At 38.9% G+C, this 27,354-nt stretch overlaps 1 protein-coding gene across 2 annotated transcripts in view; it reads right to left on the bottom strand.

Annotated features, from left to right (window-relative positions):
• The window catches only part of MAP3K5 (mitogen-activated protein kinase kinase kinase 5), a 99,849-nt gene that overhangs the window by 62,834 nt on the left and 9,661 nt on the right, over positions 1–27,354 (bottom strand). Inside the window, exons 2-3 of one of the 2 annotated variants that reach the window (XM_065680767.1) lie at positions 7,610–7,785; positions 4,908–4,931 (exon numbers count right to left, since the gene is read on the bottom strand). In XM_065680767.1, coding sequence (XP_065536839.1) covers positions 4,908–4,931; positions 7,610–7,785 — 200 coding nt within the window. The remainder of the gene's footprint in view (positions 1–4,907; positions 4,932–7,609; positions 7,786–27,354) is intronic. The other variant, XM_065680768.1, reaches the window with a different exon arrangement.

Here is a 27,354-nt window from a genome sequence, read left to right as displayed (position 1 = left end):
CTACTGGTCCCTGGAATGTCAAGCACTTCCTTCTTGTTTGATCTCCTTTTTCAGCTTCTGAAAAGAAATTAATACAGTACTTATTTGTATTTAAGATAATAAAAATGCATAGCATGTAGTTATATATTAATGATCACAATGAGACCATAAACCAGCCCTTCTTTCAATATCGCCTTCTAATACATAACTGTTACTTGTCAAAAGGGCAGCCTTTTGAGGCTTCAATTTGCAGATCATCTCTTCTTAGAACGTTCATCACACAGAGTCACAGAATGGTTTGGGTTGAAGAGACTACTTAAAGTTCATCTAGTTCTAACCCCAATAAGGTTTTATAAACACAATGAACACTATGCTCTCCCCATAAAAACATGTGACATAGTACAGAAGATTTTTCTGTGAAAGTAGTACAGATAAGAAGATTTGGTGCTATACATATGAACAATTGAGTTCTGCCCAATTAATTCTCAGGTCTTGAATTTTACTTCAAAAGGAGGGAGAAAACCTGTAAAATCCCAGGAAGTCAATGCTGTGTAGTCCTCTAGATTCCCTGAGGCTCTTAACTAACACTGCTCTGTTGGAATCAGTGAACAGTGAAATATCCACAAACAGAAGAAAGCTGCTTTCAAAGACAAGAAGTATCAACGCAAAAAAATACCTCATAACAAGCCATGATGCTTTTTGCAGGGATAAGAGAATCTAGCAAATCCCACCTACTTGCCTAAGCTTCAGGACAGCATCCAATGTTGGTTTTGTTTGTTGGTTTGGTTTTTGTTTAATAAACAGAATTCAGCAGAAGTAATAAAAATAGCCAGTATTTCTCACAGTAGGAACTGTTCTTCCCACTGACTCTCTTCTAAGTAAGATCAGATTTTTTGCATTTCCCCTACCAGTTCTTTTGAAACCTATCTGCTCTTATTTCAACCCTTCTGATGAGATTTCTCTTGCAGGTAAATCTCTGACTGTGCATGGTGTTACATGTAGCAGATGGCAAAATCCTAAATCAAGTTATTAAATCAATTCCCTTAATCCCCAAACACACAGTAAATCAACATGTGCTGATGTGTTAATGAATACAGACTCAGTTTGGGTTTACTTCAAATCCCACTCACATGAACAACAGTCTTGCTACTGATTTGGAAAGGAACATAACTAAGCCTCACACCTCAAACGAACTGAAGCACAGAGACTGGTCTACTCTTAAATACTTCCCATTTTCTTTGGGAATATATTCTAGATACCCAGCAATAACATTTACTGCAGCCATGCCACATCCTAAATACTTGCTAAAAACCAGCGTATACTATATATGGTCCTTTCATCATACTCACATGGGAAAAAAGTTCTAACTTTATTCAAGGACAACATCTGCCAAATATATTAAAAAATTAAAAAAAAATAAAATTAAAGAACGAGCAAGACATAGTGCTGTATTGTAAATAATGACAACTGTGGTATTTCGTGTTTACATAGCATTTTTACATACTTGGATACCAAATATCAAACTGCTCCCAAATCGTTTGTCAGCTGGATGACGAGTATTATAATAATTCACCCTGTTTCCACAGTGAAAGAGACTAGTAGCTAAGCACACCCTATGGGATCTACAGTCTTCTAGCCATACCTATCTGAAGGCTCCAAGCTTGCAGATGCCTCTGGTATGCCTCATCCAGGCTCACTAATTCTCCCATTCCTGATGAAGGAGCACAACACCAAACTGTCTCCCAAGATACACCTTAAACAGGAGGCAGCTAGGATAGGTTGTGGAAAACCAGTAAAATTTATGCTCTCTGATCCTTCCAAGTGTCAGAAAACACCAATAAGAGTCCCTAGCCATAAAACATTAACCCTGCTGCTTAATCGGTAACGCCTGCATGTCAGGTGTGCAGCAGAATGGTTCCTATCACCTCCCCATCACCCTTCTGATGGGGCCAGCAGCCACACTACCATCTCACACCCCCCGGGCAGCTCCCAGGGCTACCCATTACTCCAGCCTGGTGCAAGCAAGAAGCCTGAACTGAAAGGTGACCACTACGCGCAGTCGTTACTGCAACTGGCTGCAAAACACATGCATAACGTATGCACATTAAACTTCCTCAGATTCAGCAAGAAGGGATTTTTTTTTTAAATTGAATAAATGGCCATTTGGAACCTGACCTTTTCTCCAGTGTTGGTAAGATTCAAACTGGGGGAGATCAGGATGAAGTAAAACCTGTTGTGCTAAATCAAGCAAAGCACAGCCATGAACTGTAACCTCTATATCAACATCTCCTTGTGACTGAAACTCTTTACTAGTAATTTCTAGAATGCCTCTGCTGCTTGGTTGACCTCAAAAATCAGATAACAGCAAAAACTAAACAAGCTTTCAAATATCAAAGTAACTGCCTCCCGTCAAAGTATCACTGCCTGTAAAAATGTATGTTTTTGGTATTACTGCAACATTTGGAAAAGGTCCAACTAAACAGCTATAAAACCACATACAACAGGAAATAAGCCTATGTTATCTTGCACTGCTCTGCCCTGACAGGCTCCAGGCAGCTTATCCGAGCCATGCAACGTTGTATTGACTATTATCAGGAAGTACAAAAATCCAGTCAGAACAAAGAACAAAAACAGTTGGTAATGGATTTTTTTTCTCCCCACTAGTTTTAGGGATACACGGTTCAGGAAAAGCAAACACAAGGCATTTCAGTTAGATGGATATAAATATAGATACACACACACACACGCACTTGTTTTGCAGACTTTTTAATTCCCTGGTGCCAGGGATACCATTGTCCTGTTACGGCTGATGTCTGTGTGATATCAAAAAAACATGTTCTAGAACAGCAGGACTAAACTCCCGGTTTATACATATGTGAATTTCATTTTTCATATTTGTAACCTCACATAACCATTTGTATGACTATTTTTGGTAAGGGCGGGCATCACAGCCACATCCTCTCAAGAACAGCACCTTTGTCGCGCCCATTATCCAAGCATCTTGCAGTTTATGAAGAAACATGACTTTCATGAAGCAGGAATTATATCATTATATTTGATAGTTAGACATGCACCAACATTGTGAAAAATCTATTTCCAGGTAATGTGGTTGACATCATTACACAAAAAATGAGGAAAAGGGAGAACAAAAAAACCCAAACAGTTGCAGAGTTGCTAAGCCAGTTTCACTGACTTCCCTGTTCTAATCCCCAGGAAAACACTTCCTCACCAAAAGATGTTATGTGGGTGTGCTTGAAAACATCTAAGGCTCTCAAGGAACACATTCTTTTTGTGGCATACACTGAAACATTTCTAGAAGTGATAAATGACAGTTTCACAGCCACCTAGACAAATCTAATGGAAAACAACAATCCTTTCTCAAACAGATGAAGGCCAAGTTATCATACATCTCCTTGAGCTTCAGGGACTGTCATTTAAAAAACAGGACAACAGACAACATCTCCTCTTTACTCTACTGTACCGGTTATCTCCTGCTGTTTTCTTGCTAACAGAGCTCTTCCCTTACCCTCCAGAGACATTATATTAGTCACACATAATTTTCCCTAGATCCCGGGCCACCAGAACAAGAATACAGAATGCAATGCATTCATTTACAAGAAAGGCCTTACTGTTCTCTTTCATTTTGTGTAAAGGCCTAACTGATCATTTACCTCACTTTCATTAGACAAACACAAGAGATTTTTGGTCTAGCACATCATGCACAGTGCTCTGTGTCTCTGGAAAGCACTTTTTGGTTAAGAGCTATACAGAAACCCTATATGGAACCCTCTTCTTTTATTTTATTGGTTTGGTTTTTGTTTTTTTTTTTTTTAATAAAAAGGTCATATGTAACTTAAAATTCAGTGTTACAGCCAAAGCTTGCACTGGTTTTGAAGCCATCTTCAGAAACTCTATCAGCTACAGTAGATAACTGCATCCTTTTCAAAAAATCGTATTTCATACCGGCAGAAGTTGGTACCTAAACCATGAATTCACTGTTAATAAAAAAGTAAAACCACAAATGCTGTAGTTTTCATGGCAGTTTTAACGCTGTAGGGAAAAAAAAACAAAAACAAACCCTGAGCAATTTCTAAAATTAAATACTTCATATGCCTCTTCAAAAGGTTTATTCAAATATATGGAATTGTACAGCATACACATAGCACCTCAGGATATCAGCACACCACTAACCACTATAAAATTGTATCTTGACATATATGGCTACCAGTAAGTCCCACAATGAAGCCAAGAACAACTCAACATGGCAGATGTATATTCTGGTATGACTGGCCCTGCTGCTCCAGAAAGAGCTGCACTGAATAAGCAGTGTTCTCACAGTCATAGGTCTGCCTCCCCTGAACTCAGAGTGAAAAAGGACGGGGGATTTGCAAGGTCAACCTCAAAAACCAGGGGGATGCCAAGGTGCAGAAACCTACAGTTTAATGACTGGCAGCCACAGACAGATCTGTGCTGCACTAGGACTAACAGGCTCCAGGACTCAACTGCTAGAAATAAATACACACACATTCTCTCTTCATAAATGTATGTATTTTCATAGCTGTAGCCATGGGTTTCTAAAACAAGCACCAGTTTCCAAATAACTCTCCTTTTCAATGGAGTATTTTTTTTAAACAGTGAAGAACACTGAAGGCAACAGAAAAAACCCAAGAAAAATCAAAATGACAGATGTATATGTGGAAAAAATATGACAGACAAGTAAAAGCAGCAAGGAAAATACCACTGACAGATGGAGGCAAGGTAAGAAGTGAGACTGGTACCTAGCAACAGAGTGATATACACAGATCTGCTGCTAGGATTTCCAGAATTCTGCATATAACTCTAAAATACAGTAGTGTTAAATGATTCAAACAGAAAACAGAAGATAAAAAACATCAAATGGAACAAAAGTTTCTAGAAATCATACTTACATTATTCTTCTGGCAAATAATTTCCTAGAATAAAAGAAAAAAAAAGAAGAAGGAAAAAAAATTATGTTGGTAACACTGAACAACCACTAGGTAAGATAATGCGATCAGTCTGACTTGCTAACATTAACGTTTACAGACACTCGACAGGAAAAGGCTGGTTGTTACATGCCTCCTAAGCCTGTCAAATCAATATAAATCAAGTATTGTCTCAGGAGAAACAAAACTGTGGAACCAAGTACATACGTACATTTATATATACACAGGAGCATATGTACTATGTGCATATCTACGTATCCCTCCCTGTATAAATTTTCCTAGAAGGATGCTGTCCTAAAGTTGACTATTAATACACATCTACTCATATTTGAAAAGTTAAAGATAGTAAGTAACATTTTGCTGCCAGCAAAAGAAACTGTGAAGAATTGCAAGAGCAGTATTTCTGTGTGGTTTTAAAATATTCCCAAAGCGGTTGAAATTCATGTTCATGCTCTAATAGGTCTGATGCAAAGAATGTATCTTCACATTTAAAGTGCAAAGTTTCAGAGGACAAGAAGTCAGACCACACATGGATGGAAAGAGCCTTTCACACTAATCTGGGTGGTACAGCCCAAGTGTGAACCACTTGCAGTCAGTGACCCTGCTTTCAGAAAGATTTGTCAACTTATTCTGATCCCAGCAACTGATAACTCTGCCAGATTTATCAGACAACTACACTACACCTCTGCCACTGGGACCACTGAGCAGCTTCATCTACACCACAGCACTAAAGCCAAACACAATGTCAAACCAAGGGGCCTTGTGCTTTCCATTTGCACAAAACTCTTCTTCACCCATTGAGGGGGCACGTTTTACATACGACTATGGCTAGCTTTCAAAGCATGGGACGTAATTATCTAAGTCAGTCCTCCTGGCACAGGGAGGGACATCTTTCACTAGATCAGCTTGCTCAAAGCCCTGTCCAGCTTAACCTGAATGCTCACATAGAAGAAAATTCTACCAGCAAGAGTTTACCTACATTGCTTTGTACCCCAGGTAAATCATGTACTACAGTTTTGTATCTCCTACATTTTCACGATCATTTGCAGTTTTTCACCTTCTATGCACACACACTCCTGCATTGCTTCTACTCTATCTGCTAGTTGTAACCAATACAGGAAAAACATTGCCTCAGAAGATGTCCTGGCATGACCGTAACTACTTTTATTAAGGCAATTATTAAATAATAAAAGGGTCTTGCTATCTGATGACTTTCCTGCATACTCTCAAAACAAGAAACATTGGCCCAGCTCAAAGCTAAAGGAAACTGAAGGGAGTCTTTCAGTGGGCACTGTGCTGGTGGCAACTGGGACATGAAGTCTCCCAGCACAGAACTGGGTTTCCACTGCACGTGACCCATTTGCAAAGTCTAGGTCTTAAACTAGTAAAAAGTTGTCCCAAGTGCCTAAGGAAACCTGGTGCCTTACTCCAAGAGATCTTCAGTAGGAGCTGGCTATTTGGCTCCTTCCCCATACAATGAAGTTCTGCTCTGCTTATATTGTAGATCACTGTACTTCCATAATTGAACTCAATTCACAGATAGGTCTTTTGTCACTAGCAGTTTTATTTTTAGGGCTTTTATCTGTATACTCTTTGTGTTGCAAAAAGAAAAGAAATAATTGGATCGCAGCCAGTCCAGTTGGCTGAGCAAATCTGGAGGGAAGAGCAGGGAAAGAAACTGAGTTACTCAAGGCATGTCCCTCCTAATAGGGGGCCAAGCTGCAAATAATGGGAGAGAATCAAATCCAAACAGCCTGCACTAGCCAGAAGCACTGGAAGCAAACTCTTCATGAGAGGTGGCAGTGCCCAGACTGCAGTCTGACTCACCAAGCCAGTTACTTTAAATGCTTCTTTTCAGCAATGCCTAGAATGGAAGTTCAATAGCATAAAACACCTCCTGATCAGAGCCAATAAATCTGAGGGAGGGGAAGTAATTGAGAAGATTGCCATCCAAGTTATCTGCCCTCCCCTATCCCCATGGAAGTTACTCCATCTTTAGTAGAGTTGCAGGAGGAAGCAAGTACCAACTCCTTGGCTGGCAACAGTTCACAGCCCCATAGACAATCTTTAACCATCTTGCTTTAAGCCAACCTACTATACTGTGAACTGCAGCCCTAAGAATCAGGCACAAATTTTGTTTTTACTAAGTCTGCTATACTGATGGTAATCTCTAGCACAGCAATCCCGCAGGTACTTGATGTAGACAGCTGTAACTCAGCAGGACATACCAGAGAGCATCTGGGGCCCTACCAGATTTGACAGAAAACTGCTACTTTACACAGGAGCTAAAATTTAAGGATTATTTTACTGCCATCCTACACACTACCATTCTCACCTCACTGAGAATTTATTGAGAATTGTAACAATCTACCCCAAACACCAGTAATTCCTATGAATGACAAAACTATGTATTTGATTTCTCATCTCAGATTTGTCAAACTTCTGTTTCTGTAAAGAGCCATTTAACACCTAGGTATTTAACTGTCTGCAATAAAGTCATCTAAATCTTTCTTTTGAGAAATATAAGTTTTTCAGCATTTCACTGTAGACATGTTTTCCAGGCCTCAGAATATTTTTGCTATTCTTTTGTGAACCCCAAATGGCATCCGTATTTCCTATAGTAACAAAGAACCTATTTCAAGAGCTGGACCCCACTTGTGACTTGCCTCCACACACCCTTCCATCTTTCCATTCAGAGATACCTTCAGTGACTGCAGAGACTCTGCATTTGTATCACAGTAGAGGATAATGTTGTTAGCCATGCTGAAGCTCTCCCTGACTCCCAGGTGGTAGAACAAGGAAGGCTGACGGAAGGCATCACTCATCTCTACAACAGCAATATCTGCGGAAAGAAATGAAAGATGCATTTTCAGTGCCACACACATTTGACAGTCAGATACTTCTTGACCATGTCTCTTCACACAATTTGCTTAGACAAGAAGACCCAACTTTAAATAGGAAATAAGAGATCTGGAGGGATTTCCCCACTTCAACTGTTATGACCGAATTTTGAATAGTCATCAGGATGTGGTTTAATTTTTCCCTTTTCTTTCTTCCTTCCTCCCTCCCCATTTCTTTTCTTTAAATGAGACCTTCATTTATTCATGTAAAAAGGTGTAAAGCATCACTAATCAAAAAAAGGCAAAATGTTCATTTGGTGCCTTGAACAACAACATCTATTTGGTTAACCTACATGATGATTGATGAACCTGGGGGGAGGGGGGAGGGAAGAGAAAATAAAAAAGAAAGAAGAAAAAAATTACATAATTACATTTCATGTGGGTTTTTTTCACCTTCTGTGCAAGTTGTAAAAAAAAAAAAAAATCATGCAGTATATGTACATCACAGGATAACATGCTGTATAGATTCTGTATTAGAACGTTGGAAGAAAACATCTGTATATTGGAAGAAAGGCAAAGGTAAGGTTCCAATACAAATTTTATATGAATCAAAATAGATCTGTATGGTAAAGACTAGAGAGAGAGAGAGAGAGAGAAAAGGACAAGATATAGCAAAAGAAAAGGAAAGAGGGAGTGAATATGTAAAGTCATACGTAAGAACTTTGTTGTGGAGAGAGTTGTGTTCATAGTAACTTTTGTCTGCATAAATAAAATTCAATGCATGCACAAATGTTTACAGAACAAGGAATTTCTCTTAAAACATATGTTTCACTTGTCGTGATTCATACTAATGTAAACCAAGAGGCAATTACAACAGCAGAAATAGTTAAGACTTCTATTGCAACAAGCAGCGTATTTCCACTGCAAGTGTCTTGTGGGAACAAGACAACTGACTCATCCCCACCTCTCCTGCAAACATCCTTCTGACTTTTCACCTAATTCAGGGTTTTTTTCATTTCTCTCAGAAAAAAAAAAAAAAAAAATCAGAGAAATATACTTCTATTAAGAGTAGAACAAAGCAAAGCAGCCTGGTTTCCAGCATCTCTCCCTATTTTCCCATTCCTGCAGACGCTTTTATGACAGAAAAATGAGACAGCAAGACAAGCTCTTCAGGCAAAAAAATTATCTGCCCTCAAGTTTCTCTACTCTAATTGATCTAATAAAAGATTCTACCTCTATCCATGACTCTTCACCTTGCTCATCAAAACTGTAATGATGATATTTAACAAAAGATAAGCTTTGTGACCATGCTCCCAACTGGAAAGGCAGAAAAGGTGTCTCTTCAACTTGTTGAAAAGTAGCATCTTTGAGACACCTATTCTCCAGTAATATTTTATTGTAACTGGCTTACAGGCCTAGAAATTATTAAAAAGCTGAAGGCAGGGATAGACACACACAGGAGGCTGAACAGACAAAATCTGCTCTTCAAGAAACAAAAGAGAGGAGAGCAATATGGTATAAAAAAGGGGAATTTTCCTTCTCCCCAAAAAGCCTAATAATAAAGGTGTATTTTCTATAATTTCATAATTTGTGTTCTAAGAACCTCCCCCTGTCCAATTTCACACAGACGTTTGCAGTGTGGATTCTATCAAATACCTTTACTGATGTAAAAACTGCTGTGAATTGCTAAGACCATACATGTGCTGAGTTAATTTCAGGAAACTGAGATAACACAAAAGCCAAACAAGAACGACAATATTGCTACCATGTTTTGTTTGGGTGAGATTAGGGCTTGTATGTTTATTTTCTTTAGGAAGTTGCCATAACACAAGACCTATTTTTAGCTACTCATACTCATATAAAAGTCTAATCATGAGCAATTGTAATGCTATGGTACATTTCTGTTACACTGAGCAGGAGGAAAATTTGCACAACTTGCCCTGACTTAATTCTCAAATCTTGCAAGCCAACATGCTCTCACTAGAGCTGCAAAACAGATTAAAAGATAAATATTACTTTAAAAGGAAAAATAAAGTGATAGAGCCTGATCAAATTCAGAATGCAGACAAAATTTGAAAAATCCTATGTTAAAGTGGTAAGTTTCCAGGATCACAAAGGAAAGAATAGCTAAGAAAAACATGTGTGCATATATATATGTGTGTGTGTGTGTGTGTGTGTACGCACATACATTCAACACAATCTGACTCCATGCCACACTAAGAAATGTCCTACCCCCATCATAGGAATACAAAAAAAAACAACAACAAAACAAACCAAAACCAAAACCCCACAAACAAAAGCCTTGAGTTAGCTAAACAAAGGAGAAAAGGACCACAAGGGAAGATTTGTAGAGAAAAATTACTCTAAGATCCAGATATAAACTCTGTTGTGATACTTGTATTTCCTATGTAACTATAGAGGATCTCTTTTTCTTTACATGCTAAGACTTCTGTGAAATCCAGGTCTTTTGGATAATCTCATTTAATAAAGCAGTATCTTCACGACAACAGGTCCAATTTCTGCGAAGTCTTCATCCTCACTCTAGCAATTATGTACTTTAAGATGAAGTTGTCATTCATGACAAAGATCAGATTTCTAAAGTCCAGGTTAGCCCTCTGGGCTGGTATCACAGTTTCCAAAGGGAGCAATCTAAATCTTACCTGCAATTTCAACAAGCCACAAAAAGTATGCACACTTTTGGGGCCAGGTCTCTATCCAATTAAAAGCCTTATACCTTAAACCCATTTCTGGCATTTCTGACAGACCCATTTCTGACTACCTTCTTTCACAAGATCAAGAGAGAAAGTCCTCTTACCAAAGGAGGGATCAGTGTATGGTGCACTGGTCAGAAGTCAAATACAAAGCAGCAAATGGAAGCTCATTTAAAAAAACAATAAAATAATAAAAAAGAAGAATGAAAAAGGGTAGTAGTAATGATTCCTATAAAGCACCTGAAACACAGTATCAAGTGCACTATAAAACAGCTAAATATTCAGTCACATAAAGTATTGTTAGAAGTTTAGCAAAGCTGAGCAAGACTGATGACTTTCAAGAAAAATCTAAGTCAAATAAGCATACTTCAAAATTCTCACTAGTGTGGAAAAGCCACGATTTAGCTAAGCCCAAAAGAACTGTTCGGTCATCAATAAACAAACTGTCAGAATCCCATTTATCAGGCTCCCACTCTTATTTCCCTCAGATTAAATTAACCTAACAGCCTAGTGCAATGAAAAATATGCTTTCCATTCACTGGAAAATACAATTTCACAAATGGCAAAATGCTATTTCAATAAAAATGGAAGAATTATTTCTACAGTTATAGAATAAAACCCACTTATGAAAGTATTTGCAATTCCAATTTCAAGGAAAGTAATAACTGACCAAGCACAGGAACCAGAGTAGAGCCCTCTTAGCACTGAAGTCCTCAAGATAAAGCACTCTGAAGTCCAGGGATTGGCAATTCACTGCAAATGCTCTTGCACATCTTTATGTTGTAGCAAGAAAAGTCTGCTCAGGCTCCAGCAGACTAACGAGCAGGATGAGTATGGAACCACACTGTGCAAAACAGTGAACAAGAGAGAGTGAAGCAGCAGAACTGCTATTCTTGCAGCCCCATGGGTTGCAAGAATAAGTTTTATCCCGTTGGCCTTAGGCACAAAATGAAATTTCACTTTACTTTCTAGACGTGAATGTCATTACAGATCACTGATAGTATTTAGAGAAAACAGAGACAGTATGGTCTTTAACTTTGCAGGTCATCTTTGCACATTATTGCTAAAAAGCCTTGTAATAAATCTTACAGCAAATTATTGTGTCTTGCTGTCTTATGAACAAAAAAGTAAGTCTAGTCTAGCAATAACCTTCTCTCCCATCTCCTTAAACAACTGGCATGCCTACATGGATGTGACTGAAGCGTATCACAAGCATGAAACCAGAGCATAGCTCTGGCCTAGGTAGCAGAAGCAGCGTAAACGCAGCAGCAAGCAGTTCAGTAAGTTCTTGATGTCCATTTCCTAAACCACTCGAGCTCTACCCGCCTGCTGACAGCAGCCAAGCCACCTATAACGAAGCTGCCTACCTACACGTTAGCTGGTTAACCACACACAGAACTGCAGACACAGCAACAACCACAGAGCAGTCACACACTATTTTATTAGGCTAACATCTATACCAACACTATCTGGAAGCACACCATCACACACGCAAGACAACAGAATTGTCTGTTAGGCTGCGAATTGGGTTTTTAACCTTGGGAAACCATGCTCACATGATGGAACTGAAGGCAGTCGCCTTGACTGAGAGCATGGAAAAAGGACACATCTCTGAAGTTTGGCATGTACGGCAGCTGTGTGACTGACAACTCTTACCTGCAGTACATATCCACTTATCTCTTTTAAAGCTATCTGTACAAAGACTGAGAACTTCACATATAAAATCTCTAAAATCTTTATTAATCAACCTTTCTTAAGAAACAGTAAAAACTCAAAAGGCTGTACATGATAACATGGTCAAGAAGAGTAAACGTTCATTAATGGGTATAAAGCCCTTTGCTCTTGGCTATTAGCAATATCTTTAGTCGCCAAGAAAGCAATAAATGAAATGCGGTAGTCAAAGTTCATCTCTTACTCACTGTTTAAAATACAACAGGGCAGAGAAGAATATTTTGAAAAACGCTCTGAGATACCATACTCGTCCACCATACTTTTTGATACTACCTGCTTACTACAGTACTGCCAAGAAAAATACTGAATACAAACAGAGCAGCTATAGAAACAATGAATGTTTATGTTTACTATTATCTTCTGATGAATTGGCATTAAACGCATGGTCATTCCCTTACATGCATTTTCCGACAGTTCACAAGGGCAAAAGGAAAGCTAAAACCTGTGACTTCTGATACAGCCCAATATTTCGGGTTCTTTTCCACTTGGGAGTTAAAAGACGCTCTTCTGAGGGAGATACAGGAAGAAAAGGGCTTGCAACAAAATTTATTTCAGTGCAAGTCTGAACAGTAAGTGTTTTCCATGCTGCTGTAACAGCTCTCTATTCAGCATTAGAACAATGGCTTTGACAAGCCATGATGACATTTACTATTGGGCAAGCTTTCAGAAATGAGCAAACAACATCCTTACCAACTTCTTTGTGATTCTCTATATGCTTGGCATGGATATCTTCCTCTTCCTGCTTTGGAAATCCCAGCACATCAGTACAGCTTGGTATTTCTGGTTCAACCATGCAAACCACAATGTCACTGACTTGTCAGCACCACTGGAATCAGACATTTCCTGTCAAGAGAGTCCTGTACATCTTCAAGACCGGAAACAATTGATGGGAGCCACTAGGGTCAGAACACCTACACACAGTGGAATGGCTGACCTCCCAGGAAAGCTGTCCAGCTGAGCCAGTCTGTTGGGAGAGGCTAGCCAGAAAAGAACTTTAAAAAAAGTGCCTGAGGCTTGGATACAGGGAAGGAAAAGCTGCTAATGACTGTTCAGGCAAGTTAAGTATGCCATGTACTAGAGGAAAAGCACAGTGTTTGTAGAAACTCCAACTGGTGTGCGAAGAATAGTCAAAGGCACTAAGACAAGATATGTGCTAGTTCTTACCCAGCGTAAAGCACTATGGTTCAGGAAAAATCAACATGCTAGCTTTAAATACAACAGTACCATATTGCCCTCAAGCTGGTACTACACTCACCACTCCCTGAATAGCTAAACTGAGCTGAACTGTTCTTGAATTTCAAAATGAACTTCTGCACCTAGATTCATAAGCAACAGGTATGATACCACTTCAGATAAACTCTTCAAACAGCTAACAGTTACTGTTAAGGGTGGTCCTGATCCTCCCCCACATGCTTGTATCTGATCTAGCATGGTTCATATCCAATGAGACAACTGAAGAAGTCTATCTGTAGGCTTGGAGGGGTAGGGTGAGTCTGCAGGATCAGCTGCCTCCTGGATCAGTTAGAACATCTCGCTTTCCACCCACATTATCATTAGGTTCTATACAAAGAAGGCACCAGACCCCACAATATCTGCAGGGATGCAATTGAATATCTTACTACTTCTGCTCGAGTCACCTGTTGCTCCAGTGAGTAAAGAAATTTTATCCCCCATAGGCATGGATGCAACATCCGCTTGTTCAGGAACTCCAGATGTATCACCACCATAGAAGGAAGAGTTCTTTGAAGCACAATACAGAAAAAATACAACCCTCATTACATATACAAAGTAAGCATATATGCCCGTACTGAGACTTTGTACATGACTCAATTTAGATCTCTGGGAATCTGCTTAGTAAAAGTAAATTGGCTAATAATTTAAAAAGCAACCTTTCCTCTTTTTAAGACATTGATAGTTGCTGATTTCTGCCGATAGAGAAGAAAGAACTACTTAAGCTGAAGGATGACACTGTGGCATAGGAGCAAATGCAAGCTGCCCCTGTATAAATTTAAACCACAAATCACAAGAAAGTTCATAAGTCACGATGTTCTGGAGCACCACCCCAAACTTTTATCTGATCAGTGGCATTTGCTCTGCTGTTACAGAGCAGCATTGCAAAACTTGCATTCTCTCCCACCATACATTGAGCTGCTGCTTAGAAAAACCTGTGCGAATCAGTTTCTGCCAATGTTTGTGGCTAATTGGCTCAGATCATTCCCATAAAAGTAAGCACAAGACTTCACCAAGAAGAGCCATCCAGGCAAGGAGGAGAAGAAAAATAATAAACACTAACAATTACTTGGGTTTATTTTTATAACAGTATTCTAGACTGAGAGCCTCTAAGCGAAACCCTGGCCTTGTTGATTGCACTATACTTCAAGGCTGTGAAGGGAAAATAACCTCTTGCTGCTGTAATCCAAGGCTGATGGGAACAAAGAGGGTACTTAACTGAAATAAAGCAGCACAAACTGGCAACTAACTGATAAAACGAAGGAAGTTCATACAAGTGTTAGAAAAGGAATGAGAAGAAGGGAAAAATGTAGATGACAGACAGAGGGAAGCATGTAGGAACTAACACAGTAAATTGCATGGTGAAATTGAAATGACTATATCAATGATCTGAAGAAAACTGTAACAATATGGAAAGGATTTCTGCTGAAGGAAATAAAAATAAAAATAAACTAGAAAAAAAAGCAAGCTTGAGATTCAAAAAATCCACTCTCTCTTGGCCCAAGATGAAGGACTGTGGTGTTATCACATGATTCCAACCCCAAACAATTGAAAGAAACCCACTCTCAGCTTGATGCATGTGGGAGGAACTCAGAATTAGGCAAGAACAAAAGATGACAAGCAAACGAAGAACCATTTATTTAAAAATAACCTCAATATGTTCAGGCTCACTGCATCTGTATCAATCCCAGTGAAAGAGGCTCCCTGGTGCCAAGAGCACCAAACACTAAATATCACCCGAACTTTGCATCAGAAAAAAACCTCAGCGCTCAAAGAGGTAACTAATGAGGCTGAAGCCTTGAGCATATTACAGGGCTAGTAAGTATTAGGGCCTGTACCAAATATTAATGTGTTTTTAAACAGTCTACAAACACAGCAGCAGAGTCAAGGAAACAAGGCAAACTGTAGCAACTCATTACTTCTACATTCAAATATTTTGTCCAGAGGATCTACATGACTGCTCCCCCCCCACCCCCAAGGAAGACCAAAGCACTCCTCTGGCCTGGACAAGGGCTTAAGCAGGCAAAAAAACCTCAAACAAATAAGAGATGTGATGGTATCCGCATGATTATTTTGGTTTATGTTTTCAAGTTATGTGCCTTTAAGACATGAGATGAAGAGCGATCATTTATTCTCTGGAGAAGTTACCGAGACTACTCAAGAAGAAAGTACTTGTGGGACCACAGGTGTGCCAACAGCCGAGCTCAGAGAAGAAAGAAGAATCCTATGAAAAGCAAACAGCCAGGTCTCAGAGGTGATGGAAACGTTTCCTAGGATCTAAAGGTACTGCAGAGAGTTTCCTACAGCTCCAAAAGGCACAGAGTTCATTAAAACCAAGGCAGGGAACAACAATCCATCTCAAGGACAAGATGGGCAAGAGGAAAAGTGACCAAAAGTTTATTCCATTCTGTTTATTTCTGCCTTAGTGACCTGAAGTTTTCTCCACCTAAGAAGTATTCTGATTTTTATTCTAATGAAATCTGACTATCTTCATTTATAACATGTTTATACACTTGGCTTGCTCAAGCAGCTCATTTTGACAAGAATGTCTAAGTAGATCCACCTCTAAGTTTCAAAAACCAACTCCGTGTTTCATTACAGCAGCTAGAGGGATCACATTAAAGCTGTTTAGCTCAGTATCTCCTCTCTGTCAGAGGCCAGCTATCAATGTTGCAGAGATTGTGAGAATAGGCCAAATAAAGACTGACCTTTCTCAGTCAGCAATAGCAACATTTTCAGAAAACTCTTGAACTACCTAGAAAGCTGAATATCAACAACTAATTTAGCGCTTATATTGGATGAATGATTAGAGCTGCTTTTCCTCGTGTATGTTACTTTGCATAAACCATCACTGAACTTCAGCTGTTCTTTACCTGCCTATTTGCCTGGTACCAAAAGACCACCTGCAATCCTCTACAGCCTATTTTTTATAGTTTTGACTGACCTGCACATCACAAACATTGCCATCATGCTGTTCATTGCTCATAGAGCATTCCTTTCATCAGCACATTCTCTATTGGCAGCCTTGCTTCACTGCAAAATTGATCTTCTGTTCCATTCCTTTAAGAACCCATTCATCTGAAGAGAGCAAACATGTCACATCCAGTCATTTTGTCTCTTAAAGAGCCTTTGGTAAGTTGTCCTGCCAAAAACTTTTTGACATACCAATACACTTTCTTGAATGGATCACCCTTAAGTATAGGCTCACATAAAAATGTGATTTTCTTCCACCATAAAAGCCATAACAACTCTTCCCTACTGCCAGACTTTATCCATGTGTCTATGCAATGTATTCTTTACATTTTCAGTCTATTTTTCCTACTGGTATTTCCTCTACTGCCAAAAACAACTAAAGTCGGAAGTCACAAACCATAATTAACAGCTCAGCTTGTTTCAGTCAGAGCTCCTTGAGAACTTTTGAGTCATCACCCCACAGTTCCTATGAGCAGTTACACTTCATTTTATCAGCTTATTTTAAAACCTGTTTTCTTGTCAATTTAAATCTGAGGCAGGTCCTCAGCCTTATCCCTTTCTTAAGTTTATAACAGGAAAGCTGCATCTTTCTCAGGTCCTCCTTTTCCATATTGATTGCATAGGATCCCCACCGTGCTCCCTGCTGGTGGAGCATTTGAGAATACTTGTTTTGGTAGTCTGTCTTCAGCAAGTATTGCTCAAACACTTTTGGAAACTGTCTCACTAAGGCTTATATTTATTTTGCCATATTTGATGTGGGGGTTTTTTGTTGTTGTTGTTCTTTGTTTTTCTGTTGGTTTTTTTTTTTTTTTTAACTTGCTTCCTCTTCTGGACAAAATCTCTCCTGTCAAAGGGCATCATCCCATTCCTTCATCCTCTTGGCAATGCCACCTTCTGTGAGTTACTTTAAAATTTCTTGTCGTAAGTAGCATGCATTTTTTGGAAGCAATTTTCCTTAAGATGTCTGCACACTGTCTGAACACTTTTCCTCTTTTAGTTACTCCTTTCAATTTCTTGTTAAGAAACTTGCTCATTTTTAAACAGGTTCTAGTAGAAATGTTATCTGCACCAAGTCAAACTAGAAGTCTAAGGCAGACTGAAGCAGAGAATGTAAACCCTTCTGAAGAAGATCACAAACATGCCCATTAAGCTCTTGAAAAAAACTCAAGAAGTGATTGTAATCTGAAGATGTACAATTACTTCATACATTATTCTGAAGTCACGCGAGTTAAAATTTCTCAATTCAATTATACCAAAAATGGTTTAAACATAGAAGACTCATGAGCAGTGAGCACAGACTGAAAAATACATAGTATTTCAAGAACATGATGAACAGCAGCTGGAATGCCTGTGCAAAATGGGCATCTTCCCAGGCTTCTGAAAATTTGGAAGCAGAAGTATTCAAAGAGATGCAAGCAAACACATCTGTTAAATGTTCTCACTTAGTCAAGAAAATATTTCTGTCCTAAGAAAATAGCTCTAATAAATAACACAGTATTTGAGAATTTTAGCCCCAAAGTCTCAACACAACCAAAAGTACAAAACACTTCCATCAAACCTGGTTCCAACAACCCCCTCCACTAAAATCTCTACATTGTAGCATTTTCACTGCTGTGTCCAATGTTTTTCCAGGAACAGAAAGACATCGAGAAAACTAAATGGCTAGGAGTCTCAGGTGCCATGTTTTATGATAGAAAACATCACTATCTCTTAAAAAGCACACATATATTTATTCAGTAGACTTGATCCAGAAAGGAGTACATTCTTAGTAGCCCTGCTGCAAACTAATCATAACAATTCATATTCTGTTAATAAACTGGTATGACAAGTATCATCTAAAGTACCTGATCATAACTATTAAGCTGGCAATATGCTGTATTGCTTAAACTTAAGGCTTGATCTAGGACTCAGGAATTTAAATTGCTCACTCCTACTTTTTGCAGTTTGCTCTTGAACATTTAAAGATAAACTAGGGCATTAAGTCAGATCAAGAAGTCCATCTGTTCCAGTATCATCTCTACCACTGCCAACAGCAGTTATTATGGAAAAGAAAAGAAACAGAGCAACTGCAGAGCTACCTTGTAATCCTCAAAGCTTCTGGAAATTCAACATCCTAAAGAGTTTCTAAGTCATTTCATGTGTCCACCACGCATAATAGCTCTCAGCAAACCCATCCCTCATGAATTTTAGTCTTTTTGAAGACTATTTAAATATGTCCTTGTATGGAAGTGCTTCCTTTAGCTTCTTCTGAAGTTGCTTAAGGCAGAAATTAAAAATGAGTAATTGTTTCTTAATCATTCTTTCCTTCCCATTCCTGATTTTAAATTATGTCACTTTTCCTTTTGTTTTCTTTCTGAAGAGACTGTATCTATTCAGTCTCCATCTGCATGGAAACAACTCTATGAATTCTTCTGATAATACCTTTTCTTCCCCTTGTCTGTATCTTCTACCAAGTTACAAATTCAATGTTTGAAATAAGTAGAGATGCATGCAATTAGAAAGCTATGACACATCACAGATTTATACTCCAAGTGACTTTTCTGGTTTTCCTCTGCTTTTTTCTTAGTAGTTCCTGATATTTTTACTTACTTATTTACTCCCATGTGATTTTCACAAATTTATTCATACAGCTCTAACATTTGTTATGCATCCTAACAGACTAGAAAATAAGCATGCACAGCAGCATGTAGTCCTTTTATTTGTCTGTCCATTCATTTGCTTTTAAAACTGGTCAAGTGACCACACTTACCAATATCTCTCAAAATAAACCATATAAACACTAGTTTAACAATACCTTCATTGCTCATAGGTTTTCAGGTAGGAAAGCATGTTCTTTCCTTGCAGGCACTACAGTAAATTCCCTGTCTCTAGCACATGACTTTATTTTGATTTACTGTCTACGTACAGTGTCCTAAATATGCACTGTTAAAATTCAAAAGATAATTTCTAATTTTTCCTACTCATCTGCACCTTACAAAGCCTTTTTATGTCCCATTTCAAAGAAACCCTTAAAACCAGAAGGATATATCAGTCTCCTCTCCCATTGCTCATATACTTTATCCATTTCCAGCTTTCCCTCTTAATAGAAAAAAAAAAAAATAGGGAGAAACCACCCCTTTCTTTCAGCAACAAAAGCAAGATACAGAATTACAGTTAGGTTACTTTTTCCACTTAACACTAGTTCTAAGGCTTCCCAAGTAAAATGTGATATGAAAGCAGGTAGGAACAATTCTCCCAGGGTTTGGTAGGACCTTACTGATCCATAGGTCATAAGTGGAAGTTTTGCATGCAGCCCTCCTTGCAATTTAGCAGGGAAAAATCTGAATCCTGTATACCAGCTACACAAATCAATTTACTTCAGTCACAGGGAACGTGCAGAGTAAACTCCTCAGACCTGACTAAACTTACTCTGAAAGATCCCCTGGGCTGCATAACACTTCATAAAATTATCTACTTAACAAAAAATAAGATCCCAGGCTTAAAGATTTGAGACTATAGATTGGTGTATCCAGAAATTAAACCCAAACAATCTTCCATCAGAACCTGACATACATGACTAACGTGGCACATGGCACTATTAGTTAGTTCTATTACAACAACTTGTAAAAGATATAGCCAGAATCAGTGTCCCACTTTTCAAAGTGCTTCACAGGGAGGACTTCAGTAACCTTGCCAAGTGACACAAAAGCCTTGAATCCTTCAAAAAATTTAAAAGGCCTTGTTAGAAGCTAACAACGACAAGTTTATCTCCAGCAGAAAGAAGCAAAGTTGCAGCCTTATATACAATTGCAGACATACAAGTTTGATTACAAAGCAAGTACTATTGCTAGCTACAAGACAGTCTGGGCTGGCTGTCCTTTTGTAAACCTTATTTCTCACTGGTTCCTAATGACAATAATTACAAGAGTTTTCAATAAAATAAAATGTAGCCCTCCTTTAGGAAAAAAACGGAAAACCTGAAATTTTGAGAATGTTAGGTTTACAAAGTTTAAATTAACTTAGAAAAGTTACTTGAAGCTGAAGTATACTACTTTTTTTTCCTGAAAATTGTGATTCTGATCCAGCTTCTTAATTTAGGAATACAGTGCACAATCACTGGATGTTTGGAACTGGTGGCATGACAGCTTTATTTGAACCAGAACATCTTTAAGTTCAGACAGACAGGGATTCATCCAGGCTGCTTTATTTAGCTTCAGTTCATCTCCCTTTTACATAAAGTCTGAAATTAACTTCAGAATTTGAGATCTGATTTAGCCAACTGGAGCACAGATCCACAGACCCCTCATGTTCCAAGCCTGTCAGGGTAAGAGAGAGTATCAATAAAGGGTAGAGGAGGAGATACATGCCTTATTCTGATTAAGGACAAAACTTCACACTAGTTGCTCTACCAAAATAACTGTGCACAAAACAAGATACTTAAATATTAAGTTCCTGTATTTTCACACTCAAATTTCACCAGAAACAACTATTAATCCGCAAACCAACACAGAAAATACTGTATACTTAAAATTACTAATGCTCACACCCCACACCATCTGCCACCGAGGCAGCACCGCCTTCCCATCCTCTCAAGTAACTGCACTATTGCATCCCACAACAGAAAACGGATATGACTCATTCGAGTTATATTCTAAACGTTTGACATGATGGCTGCTAATTGCAGCAAAACGAGATTAAACAGGTCTGATAAGCAGGTCTGCATTTGGCTTTGTCAATGGTAACTCCAGGTGGCCTGTGATAGCTATGATTTCATTCTCACTCAGTTCAGTTTTACAGCAAAAAGAATACCCTTGACTTACTGTTGCTTGTCACTCCCTATATGAATATATGAATACTCAAACTCTTTAGTTCCGAAGGCAAACCATCTTTGCATATGATTCCAGTACCAAAAACCAGTTTTTATTTTGCTACAGGGTTGATTTAGAATTACTGAAGTAGAATCTAAAAACCAACCACTGGGTAAGAGTTTTTGAAACTTCTGATGTGATGTTAAAGATCTTAGATGTTTTCCTCCGCTTATCAGAAACAATTCATACTTTAATCACCAGTGACCACAGCAGCAGCACATCAAAGCACAAACTCAGGAAATTTGAGTCCTCTCCTGAGCTCTAGCTACCATCTGCTGCCAAGCCTCACTTAAGTCACTTTACTCTCTATCCCTCTGGTTTCACTATCCTTAATATTATGAGTTTGCTATCTGCTCCCTCAATAAAGTGCTTTAGTACCTGTAGATGAAATCGACAAGCAAACCTACAAATGGGAATGGCCTCACTTAAGTCACTTTACTCTCTATCCCTCTGGTTTCACTATCCTTAATATTATGAGTTTGCTATCTGCTCCCTCAATAAAGTGCTTTAGTACCTGTAGATGAAATCGACAAGCAAACCTACAAATGGGAATGGCCTCACTTAAGTCACTTTACTCTCTATCCCTCTGGTTTCACTATCCTTAATATTATGAGTTTGCTATCTGCTCCCTCAATAAAGTGCTTTAGTACCTGTAGATGAAATCGACAAGCAAACCTACAAATGGGAATGGCCAGCATCGTAGCTGGTAGATGCAATTTCAAGATAAAAGACCTGGAGCACTGTAAGTGTTGAATTTGATTCTGAAGTATCTATAAATGGACATTCACCAAGCTAGCACAGCTCCAAATTCCACTTTTAGAAAATAAAAAATTATTGTTCCAGTAGCACTTTATGAAAAAGCACTAGCACAATGGCTACAAATGAGGTCACACATTTAAGTGTCTCGCATAGCATCGTATTTTTGAGTAAGAACCAGGACCAAAAGATTAGGAACACAGTCAAATATTTTTCTTGAGAAAATAGATTACAAATTAATCCATCACCTAGATTTCTTGAAGACAGAAGACAGCAAAAACTCATATTAGTTAGCCTACAACTGAACCAAGGAAGTACTACTAGGAGAAGCTTATGAACTCATCAACTCCAACCGGCTAAATCAGTGTTCCAAGAGAAAGTTTGAGGACTGGCATAGGTGAGTAGAGCCAAAATGATAGGAATGACAATCTGCATATTTAACAGGTGATTTATTTAATTTTACAGTTCCATTCCTTCTGTATCCTATGTACAGGTAAAAATGTTTTCATTTCAAGTAATTTCTGGAATTCAATTAATATTCCAGTGGCCTGGTACCAATTGACTAAGATAAGTCAGTATGCAAGATGTAACATAAGATTCAACATAGATTTCAAGCTCCAATCGAACTGAAGTGATAAAAGGATAACAGCCATTTATGCCAAGAATAGAATTCTTTTTTCCTACTGATGTGAATAGGAAAGCTACACAGATGCAAATCTTTGAATAATTGCCAGCGAAATAGATATTCAGCTTTACACAAACTAAATAGCCATCACAGCTCGTAAGAAATGCATCCCACTTTACATTTGTACAGTATTAACACTTGGATGCTCATGCTTCAGCCTCTTCAACTTCTAAAAAGAAGAAAGAATTATTTAGGATTAAGAAGCATTTGAGACACTGAAAAAAAAAAAGTGACAATAGTTACCACCTACTCACACATTCATTTTGAGCAGAGTAACCACTCTTTCACTCTGGGGACTACGGAGACTTGCCCAAAATTACCTAGATACAAAGGCCAACACATTAAACCATGAAACTTATGAACCAATTCTGACAGCACTGCACAAATAATTTGCAGTAGCATAAGTACAAATTAAACTTTTGAACCTCCATTTGTTTCCTTCACAGTCAACCATCTTAATTTTCCATACTGTCGGTTTTTTAGTATAATAGCAGTAATGCAGAGCAGTTATATTATGCTGAAATTAATCACTGAAAATTACTGTATCTTTTATCAAAACAGGAACTGAGAGGTACTCTCTCAGTTATGCCTTACAGTTGGACCGAAATGGAAAATCAAACTTTTGCATCTTATTTTGTCACAACTTTTGGCATGTTACATGCAGATACAAAAGGAACTGGTGATCCATGCAGGAAAAGACACACAAATGCTGTTCTTTCACTATAATTCTGTAAGGTGGTTTTTTGGAAAGTTTCCTTTCCAACAGATAGCACATATTAGCAGATTATTTATTTGATGACTATTGAAGCCTAAGACTTGCAATAGCTATGTACTACCCTTCATTCATTTTAAGGGCTCCAAGAAAGACTGAATTTGGAAGCTAAGATAGCTGCTGGAAGTGTGCATTATCTTTAACCCATCTTCCTGAATAGATATGGCACTGCAATTTTGCACACCCTCAGCTGGCAACAGAAGCTTCAAGTCTCTTCAAAGCAGCACACTTGTTACATCTAAACTAGAAAACAAGTAAAGCAATCCTGATTCTTTAAATATGCTCCAGACCCCACTTCTGCATGAGGGCCAAGTGGCCTGGAATGGCTTACATCCCATCTTGAAGTTGCTGTGTTCAGGCTGGCCACTGGGAATGCTACTGACCCTGTACTAGTTGGCCCAGGCCAAAAGCATGCCAGAAGTGTTAACAATTTAACAGCACAGGCAACTAAACTCTGGTACCCATGACTGCTCTTATTTGCTAGCAGACATGGTCACAAATATCAGTTCACATGGCAGAATCTTTGAACTTTCAGCTGATGAGATGTCCTGAAGTTTTTTGTTCCAACACAGGGCAAAACATATGCAATGTTTTCAAACCTTCCCATAAACTGAAAGTTTCTGAAAAACATCAGGCTGACAGCACAAACGTCTGGCACAGCAAATGTGAAACATGCTCCTTAGCCAACCTTACCGGAAGATGAAAGGCTATGAGGCAACCCACACTGAGGCAGGATCAAGAATAACGTGAAACCACACCTTTAGGCAATCTCAACTCAGGCTGTGGCAGTCCTTCTTTTGGTCTGTCCTCTGGAATGCACACTCAGCTCAGAGAACTTACTCAGTAGAAAGCTACATGGGGGTGAGTGAGCAATCAGATCATCTACCTGACCTACCTCATCACTTAACTCAGCGCTGAAAGCAGCACCAAGGAGAAGTGTTTTAGTCCAGTTTTTCATCCACTTAAGTCACTGTGGGACTGTACCTCAAAAGGATGAAATATACTCAACTCTTCTAACAGTCCTACTTACTGAGAGCAAGTGTGTACAAAAATGGTATTTAGTTCTCACCCTATTTAGCACTGCAGCTAGAGAGAGGCAGCAGTATACTTTCAGCAGGAAGATAATTCTCTTTTCTGATATTGATATACACATTGCAGTAACAGTCACCTTACTTGTATTTATTTATCAGCATTGAAGATTATTTCAAAATACGCCATGTGAACTAGGCCTTTTAGTGTTGGAAGTCTATGACAGTTCTATTGCAAAAGTATAGCTAGAAATTACTACAGCAGTAGCTCTAAATCAATAGCACCAAATCATAATGTACAAGGAATAAATAATTTCTCATGTTTCTTCTAATGAAGATGGGCACCTGCCAGTTTGCAGCCAGCCACAGCATACGCTGAAATCCACTAAGGCTTGGCAAGTCTGCCTACCAGGAAATTTTTCCACTGAAGCTACTATTAAAGTGCTTGAACAGAGAAGAGAGAGACAAAATATCAGGTTGTCAACACACCTATCATTCAAGGCAGAGACACTTCTGGGACACTGCAAACAGACCAAAATGCAAGTGGTTAAGCCACAAAAGGGACTGGAAGTTTTCCAGTTACACACCCATCTGGCAGGGTCTGCCTGAAGTTCTTGCTTTAGATTAGTACATTTTCCTAGCATTTTTAATGGCCTTCTTGCATCAGATGGAAAAGGAATATCATGGGTTCTGGTAAGAGAATTACTGGGAAGAATCCTTATTTTCTTGCTTCTTTTGTGGAACAGTTTTAGAATGCATACTTTTAGCACTTTCTCCATTTTCCTCAAAATTGTGAAATATGTCCAAGTGTCTTGAGGTATTTAAGCCAAGTTAAAACCACTTTGCACTTAACTGACCTCCAAAAACTTTTGCTCCTATTAAGCCTCAAAGAAATAAGTGCATTCAAGTAAAGCTTCAATACAAGCTCTTTCAGTGGCAGAGACACTTGAAAACTCATCTGCAAACAGAGAGCTCTGCCACATACCCTGAGGCTGGTCCAACAAAATGCTGCTAGCAGAGCTGGGCTGGGCTGCATCATGCAGTTTCAACCCTGGACAATGCTGCATGTATAGAGTCCAGCCTAGGAAAAGGCTTGTGCAGAACACAGCATGCGCTACCCATCGCCAGCTCTAGCTCAGGCCAGAGGGCTTGCTCCCTCATGCTGAGAGACTGAGGAAGTACTTTCTCTACAGCTCTAGACCTGGACTCTGCAATGCCATGTCAAGTTCAGACTTCACCACCAGAGATAGCCTTCTATGGCTGTGATAGGTCAGGGCAGCACCCATGTGCTACCCTTGGTCTGTAGAGCAAGTAGAAGAGGAAAACAACCAACCAACCCACCCACAGTCCTCTGCTCACTCTGATCTAGGGGTAGCAAAGAATGTAATCCTTCAAGAACAGGCCAGAAGCAGGCAGTGCTGCAAGATCCCAGCATTTCTTCAAAGACAACAGCACTCGCTGCATCAGCCTTTTTTCCCCTGCTCCCTTGAGAGCTGCAGCACTGGGGAGTATGCTCCTTCCTCCCCTACACAGTCATCCTTAAAAAAAAGAATAATTTGTATAACAATGTTATAACTGTACAGAACATTTTGGAAGTGCCACTTTTTTCCTGGTTTGCTCTGCAGTCAGTCTCTCCTATGCTTCATACGTGTGACATTCACTAGAACCAGAGTTGTTACTCCTGGTTAATAGATCATTAAAATCCCCAAATTCAATGGCAATGGCAAAAGACATAAATTAAATTAAAAAACTCCAGCAGAAATAAAATGAAACTAGAGCCACCAAGGTTTTGAGTCACAGTCTCAAAACAAACAAATCTTTAAGAAGTTCTGTTCCTCTCCAAATTAACATACACTCACAAAAAGCAGTTGTGGAAAGTAGATTCACATAGGCTTCACAGTCTTGAAATGTGAATAACATACAAATATTGAAGGTATTCATCAGGGAAGTTTACCTTCTGAAATAAGCTTCATCATCATAAGCAAAGCAAATAGTTTCTGCACAGCAGTTTGCATGATTTGCAAGGTCACTGAAAACCCTTGGAGGAGAATTAAAGGACTCCAAGTATCACAAGGCCGACACAATGAAGTAGATTTATTACTATATGAAGTACCAGAGGATTCAGCTCTGCAGAAGACAAAAGTTGAAACCGACTTCAGAGAAACAACAGAACATAAATAAACAGGCCTTCAGTTTATTTACACAGGTAACAACTGCTTTTTCTAGTGAAAGTGACTGGGACAGTGTCACTGAGCCTTTTGCAATTGCACTGGACCCAGGAATGATGGTAGTGTTCAGAACTGACCAAATTCCACTCTCAAGGAGAGTTGGAAGAATTCCCAGTTTTTCACACCAACCACCTGGCAAAAATTTCTCATTTCCAACTGTGATCTGGAAGACGAGGTCATGTTCAGGAGGCAAATAGCTTCTTCCCCACAGATGCCACATGTCACTTCCACTGATGGCATGAGCTGCAAGGAGCAAGTGAAGACAGGATGCAGCACACAGCCAAAAACCTGGCTTTCACCATCACGCCACGTTATTGTCACCACATGGAAGCAGAACCAGTTGTCAGCACACACGCTTTCAGATTAAAGTCCACCCATTTTCATATTGATCACCCATAAACATTCCTGGAGGAAAGCTGAGAAACCTTATCTTAGCTACTGCACTGAAAGGCTGTAATAAACCCACAAAACTCAAAATTATGGCACACATCTATCATGTTTTTATAGAGAGAAAAAAGCAGTACTATCACACTTTTAAAAGTGTGTGTACCTGTAAAAACCATATTGAAGGTAGAGCAGCGGAAGTAAGAGCTTTAATCTTATGGGCGTG

Source organism: Lathamus discolor, chromosome 5 (genome assembly GCF_037157495.1).
Source record: "Lathamus discolor isolate bLatDis1 chromosome 5, bLatDis1.hap1, whole genome shotgun sequence".
NCBI lineage: Eukaryota > Metazoa > Chordata > Aves > Psittaciformes > Psittacidae > Lathamus > Lathamus discolor.
This window is presented reverse-complemented; position numbering and strand designations above follow the sequence as displayed.